The following is a 6,906-nucleotide window of genomic DNA, read 5'->3' as shown; positions in this document are numbered from 1 at the left end:
GGTCCCCAGTTCCTCAGACCCAGCCAAAATAAACCCCACTTACAAGAGCGGCACATGTCCTGTATTGCTCTCTTCAGGAAATGCCTGAGGAGAGCACAGGTCTGTATCAATAAACTTCAGCAGCCAAATACAGATAAATGAATGGAGTCGTAGGGAGAGAGGCAGCAAGCCAGTGTGGCTGCTTTGATTAAATATACACCAAGAATCTACTGGTCTTACCACATTGTCATATCTCATACATACTACACTTGGTAAATGAATCTTATACTTTCATGAAATTTAAATGGGTAGTCAGTATTACATTCCTAAAGAAATGTTTCAGTAAGGTAAATGCTTGAGTTTTGTCAAACCTTGGTGGTGGTTTCATGTGGTTTTACTTACATTGCTGTTGGCCATATTTCAATCCATTATATTTGAAATAAATTGCCCACCTCATAGATTCATTATTTTCCATCTGTTACACTGTGGGAGAAAATATTAACTTGCACATTTATGTAACTTAGATATATAATCCATCACAGTGAACTCAAGGTCTGAGTTGTTAGCTTAACAAAAATTATGTAATTTCTGTAAAAGTGCTGCTCAAAGAAAGAGCCGTTCTAAATAAATTGTCCAATTGGCCACCCATCCAATGACACTCCTGAGAGTTAGCCAGTGAATTGCATTGCTATTACGTAATATGTCAAACCAAATCCAGCAGATAAGCAAGACAATGGTGTTGCGCAAATCCTGATTTTCTAGCATTAAAAAAAGGCTGCTGCAGTTTGTCTCAGTGTCATGCGTCCACACTCACAAACCTCTCCTGCTACAGCCAAAATACTTTTTTTAGGGTGATACTGAAAAACAGCTGCAAAATAACTAGCTAGTGTTTAAAAAAAAAGATTCCTGAAATGTATTCATAACAAATATATAACTGTTACTACCTTTTTAACAAAAAGAGCAACACTGAGCAACACTTTGCGCTAAGCTAACATATCAGCAGCGTGAGCTTAATGCAAAAACTAAAAACAAGAGGAAAAAGCTAACCTGACACTCGTCATGTCATCTAAAAGCAACTTTAACACACATGTTTTTATTTATTTCATGTTAAAACTGAAATGTAAAATTGTATCTTAAGCAGGTATATTTCTTTCACAGGAGAATATAATACCTAGCTTAACGGCCTTAGCAGGTCAAAGTAGCAGGAAACGTATTTACAGTACAAAAATTAGTGTTATCTTCACACCTCTCTGCTCAGAGAGGAAGCAAGGGTATCAGATATGACAGATATATTTGAGACATATTTGCCTGTACTAAAATATATGTACGTGATAAGCTAATATGGAGCGATAAAATCAGCTAGTGGTTTAACTCTAGGTCACAGCTATGAATTACCTATGTTATGTTTTGCTTGAAAAATGACAATCTCTGGAGAGAAAAGGTATATGCTAAAAAGTTCTGGTATGTGTCTGAAAATGTTATGCAGCAATGTAAAGTGAATGTGATCTGTAATTGCTGACTGAAATGAATATTTTCTTTTGCAAGTCAGATACAACCACAGATGCAGCTTATTATCTTAAATTCTTACTCCTCTCACTCTTTGACAGATGGGATTCTTCCGTCGACGTTACAGAGAGATCATTGAGGCTGAAAAGAACAGAAAGGACAGTGATGAAAGCTGGGACTGGATGGATAAGGACCACTGAGACTTACAATGGGAGTCCCAGAGGAGCCAGTGAGATTAGGGATTCGGTTGCGAAAGATCCAATAGCACAGGGTCTCTCAGCCCAGCCGCCCCCTGTGGCATTGGGCCCTTCAGTCTTCCATATGTGGAAGAGGAGAATATTCTCCATATTTTTTGGAGACTTAATATTTTTGGGGGGAGGAGGGAGGGAGTCCAGGAAACAGGCTTCTGAGGTGACAAGGTGGCTTGCCAGCGGACACTTGCTGTGGAATTCAGCTAATCTCAAAGGAGGTATCACCCAGCCAGCAGAGCAGAGCTGTTGATGGAGGCTCACATCCGTACAGGGATGTGGAGACGGCATGAATACTGGTGGACAAGAAAACCCTCAGGGCTGTGTTACATAGCAAATTTATTTTTATACATATACTTTAAGCCATATTGTGTAAAAGTGAGCTTTGAAAAGAGTTGGGGTTTTGAATGCCATTATAAACATACTATATCTACGGTATGTTTTCTTAAAAGCACTGATGTTTGATAAGAATGAATGCCTTGGCCCCTTAGATTTACTTTTTGTGCCAAAGATATGTCCAGTAGAGTACATGATTGGAATCATTTGTATATTCAGTTCATTCCAGATGCTGGGAGTGAAAGATTGTATCTTTTCTGTACTGTTGCTGGCTGATGAAAATCTGTTTTACACATCTGATTGCCCATCCCCTCACATTTCTAATCAGCCAGAGCTAATTCTATGCTACAGTACCCGCACACTGTCCCAACGCAATGCACTAGTGTTTCCATTTGTGACACACTGTGAGGGCTCTCTCTGTCTTCATGATGACCGCTTTTTTCATGTTTCCATTGTTAACCATGCCTAAAATGCAAAAGATGGGTAAAAGATCATTCCTTTTGTTCTGGTCTGGCTTTCAGCTGATTCGCTGGTAGATGATAATATACAAAAGCTATTATTTCATAGATTAAACTTAAATCTTTATTCTTTAAAATGTTTCAAAATACCATGAGTTTTGAAAGTGGAATGTATAGTCAAGCAAATCTGATGTAAAGCTGCTTTTGGTAGGAGCAAAAACTGCTCAGGTATGCAAGGAGACTTTTATAATGGACGGCCAAACCTCCCAGGCTCAAGTGAACATAGTTTAGCTGAATGTCTTGTAAATTCTCACTGAAATACAGCAGAAAAGGATTTACTATTGTTCTTGAAATACCTGATCACGATTTATTTCCAAAACCTTCTCAGACTTTACCGGAGCATAGCATTTTTAAGTTTACTGTTATGTTATCAGGCATTGGATTATAGTGTGAAATATGAGATACTGTTGCTCTCCACAGCCAGATGAAAGACTGTCGTGGTATGAGTAATGCCCTAAAAATAGGTGAGAATATGCTGCACTCAATCACTACACATACAGTATACAAGCTCTTTGGGGCTCCTGGGAAAAGTTACTTTTAAGCCAGGGTTGAGGGATGTCAGTGCCCTGAAAAATCCGCCACCATACGAACCCACAGCTCCTCTCTGCTAAACCTTTTTCCCCCCTACAGGCTTGTCGGTTCTTTTAAATGCTAGATTTAATTGTGATTGAAATAAGACATTAGCAAATTCTGTATTAAAGCTACCCACAAATATATAAACAGTGAGAAAATTAAAATGTGGTAATATGGGAATCGCTGGTGCCTTGGTCCCCCTGCTTCTGGCACCTGTTGCTCAGTACTCATAGGTCATACCCTACCCATTTTTGAACTTGGTTTTGATGTTAACTGCAAAGTTTTGTGTGTCTGTACTTTGCACATTTGCAACCCTATCTAGCTGAACAAACAGATAAATTCATGTAATCTTAAAAAAAAACCCAAAACTTTAATTATGCTCCAAAAAAGATTCAATTTAAGAGTCAAAAGCTTTAACAATCAGCATTGGGTGATAAGATTTACATTAAAATAGATATGCAGTATATAAGTATAAAGTACCTTTTGGTAATTTCTTCAGTAGACCAGTCAGATTTAAACGTGCAATGCCAAAGAACTAAAACTTTATCGTCACTTTATTGATCACTATGATTGCTTCGCTCTAAAATGTGCTGTATAGATCTTCTGACACCATTTACTTCCACTGGTAATACAGCGTATACTGTACACATCCACGCCTTCCCTCTGCATCTGTTAAACCGTTGCTATGTATTAATGCAGAGAAACCAACACTTGACTTTTTTTTTCTTTTTTTTTAACTGTGATGATTATACTTTGTTTTTATGTTTGTCACCTTTAATCGCATCGTTATTTGGGGTTTTGTTCTGAGTATACTACTGTCACTGAATATCATTTCCATTATAGTGTGCTGTACGTTTGATGTTTAAAATCATGTTCCAGCTGTATATTTATCTGTTGATGAATTTTAGAATGAAGTCTCTTGTTATCAACGTGGCTCCAGTGTTTGCTGCTTATTTGTGGTGAATGGTGCTCTCTGCTGGCAGCTTTTCTTCAGTCACACCAAACAAAATTCAACAATGGGGAAAAACACAAAACTGCTTGTTCAGGTTTTTAGAAAATGCTATTTGGGGGGAAATACTGTTAAAAATATATTTTAATAAACTTTTCACTGATCATTTACACTAAGTACATTTATAAGTAGATGTTCTTAGATTATTAGAGCTGAAATAACAACCAGTCCACAGAAAATGACCATTCTGATAAGCTAAAATCCCCAAAATGGCAAATATATATTTATATTTTGATCTTGTGTCATTGGGAATTAAATATCATTGATTTTTTGTTCTTTTGGGCTACAAAACTTTATCTTTATTTTAAAGGGCTACAGTGGATTCGTTGGGTGCTGATGACTTTTTATACAAATGTATTGATACAGTATGATGGTGTAATATCATGAGTTTTAGAAAAGACTACCATTTAACCTGAAAGTATAAAAAAATCCAAATTAGCTCATATCTTAAGCACTGAAAATAACGTGAATGCATTTTAAAGGAACCCTGGTCAGAAACAACATGTTATGTACAATATTCAATGTTCTAATGTCCTCTTTCTATTTTGCTAAGAGTTTTCCCATATCTTCTTGAAGATCCTAATAATTTGCTACTATATTTTCACTGACCATGTGCCAGAAAACTGTAAAACTCTCTTTAAAAGTTCAACCACACCTGTGATGAAGTGTCACATAAACAATACTGGCTCTTCAATACCATATAGTATATTAAGGTTTAGGTTTGCTAACAAAGCATTATCTCAAAGAATATGGTAACTAATCAGTCAATACATTAAAGCTTGATGAAGCTGCGTGCTGTTGATCAGGTGACACCAGTTGCTATGAAACACTGAAGTCAAGAACAAGCTGCTGTGGTGAGCAAATCAATTATTAAAAAAGCTACCACGCTAAATACAGCAGGAATACAACAACATTTATGGTATTCACTTTCTTTTGACCAGAGAGAATCAGTCTCTTAACTATGTCCTCATTGTTCGATCATGGGTTGATCAGGACTGTAGCAGTTGAGCAGGTGGTTGCACCAATTGCAATTCATATATGCCGCCTGGTGTTGCTGTGTGACAGCGCAGAGGAACCTGAACAATTCAGCCAGCTGGAGGGGGCAGCTCAGACTGTGGCTAAAGCTACTGAGAACATGGCAGCAGTGGCTTCCAGGTATGTACTGTTATGAAAATCATAATGTATAATACTTCAAATGAAGCAATAGCCTGCAGAGAGGAAAGAAGTATCTTTCAGTTTAACCTTTTCTTGTAATTTCCTGCATCTTTGGAGCTAAAAGAGGCCACCCAAACACATAAGATATCAATGGAAAGGCCAGGATGTCCTCTATTGGGGACATCAGGACTTAGAAGGGTAGCTCAAATAAGTCACGAGATATAGACAAATGTCCATTACACAGGATCTAAATGAATAAGCTGGCTCTCAGGAGGATATAGGAAAATCAAATTTAATTATTTAATCTGTATGAAACTGAAATGTGTAATACAACCCAAATAGGGGAAGAGTTAGAATACTTAAGAGAATGCAGAGATTTGCAAATCTCAGGCATTATTCACAATAGAACATAGAACACAAATTAAATGTTTGAACTGAGAAAAAGTACAATTTCAGGAAAAACATTAGCTCATTTTGAATTTTATGGATGCAACATGTCTCAAAAAACTGGGATGAAGGCAACAAAACTGGAAAAATAAGTGGTACTCAAGGGACATTTTACAGTTAATTAGATAAACTGGCAACAGGCTGGTGACATGAATAGGCATATGTTTTGTTTATTTAAAAGGGAAAATGTATTTTAGTTAATTTGAGCACTTAAATTCATCTTGTAAAAATGCCAGATTTAGAGTGGCTGGGTTTCCCAACTTTGGATAAAAATAATATAGCAGAGGCAGCAACTTGTAGACTAATAATGTGGACAAATTAACCCCAACAAACACCGTGCTATGTGATTTAAACACTTTCATAATTAAAGAAGAAACCATTTAACAACAAAGTAATGTCTTTTGTGTTAACTCGTTTTTTAAAAGCGTGATTACAAAACAATTAAAATGAAAATAAATATGTTGGTCTGCTGGTAGTGAAACACAGGCTCCTCTGGTGACTCTTAGAGGGAGGAGGGAACCTCAGAAAATAGCAGCTGTTAATGGCTTTTTGAACTGGGTGGAGGTGTTAACAATCCACATGAGGACTTCAAAGATCTGCTCCAGTCTAATCTTCATACTGGGTATTCTACAAACACAGCACTGCAACTTTAGACTTTAGACACAAGGTTGGACAACTTGAGTCATTTTTGTTTTATTTATTTGTTTTATTTTGTTATGTTTTTTTTTTTTAATGAAGGCAGCAGATTTGTTTTTAGCGTTAAAGTGTGGGGCAATGATGCTAGTGTTAGCGTTGTTAGCATATTACCTTCAAGAGGCTAGTGGAGGATTAGGGCTTCATTTAAGGTCCCGTCATATTCTTCTTATACCTGATTTAATCATCTAAGACATTTTAAGGAAGTGAAGATCAAGTTAAAATGTCCTTGTGTACCACCAAGATTTCCTTTAAAGCTCTCCTTAGCAGTAGCAGTACTACTGGGCCAAACACAGAGAAATCCAGGTGGCTAGCCCTTCTCTATAACCAATCAGATGGCTCATTTCCACTGTTCCTTTTAATTAAATTCTTTTTCCATTTCAAGTATTTATTGATGGCTTAATAATTCATTTAGAATTATTAACTTACCTTTTGTTGTCTA

The 6,906-nt window shown here is 36.8% G+C and overlaps 1 protein-coding gene across 1 annotated transcript in view; it reads left to right on the top strand.

The window, feature by feature from the left end:
- The window catches only part of itga9 (integrin, alpha 9), a 51,690-nt gene extending 45,791 nt beyond the window's left edge, over window positions 1-5,899 (top strand). Inside the window, exon 28 of the mRNA XM_005915436.3 lies at window positions 1,587-5,899. Within this exon, the coding sequence (XP_005915498.1) occupies window positions 1,587-1,685 (99 nt within the window). The 3' untranslated portion in view covers window positions 1,686-5,899. The remainder of the gene's footprint in view (window positions 1-1,586) is intronic.
- The last annotated feature ends 1,007 nt before the right edge of the window (window positions 5,900-6,906 follow it).

The sequence above is a fragment of the Haplochromis burtoni genome, unplaced genomic scaffold, assembly GCF_018398535.1.
Source record: "Haplochromis burtoni strain Fernald_Lab_line unplaced genomic scaffold, NCSU_Asbu1 Contig_12, whole genome shotgun sequence".
NCBI lineage: Eukaryota > Metazoa > Chordata > Actinopteri > Cichliformes > Cichlidae > Haplochromis > Haplochromis burtoni.
This window is presented reverse-complemented; position numbering and strand designations above follow the sequence as displayed.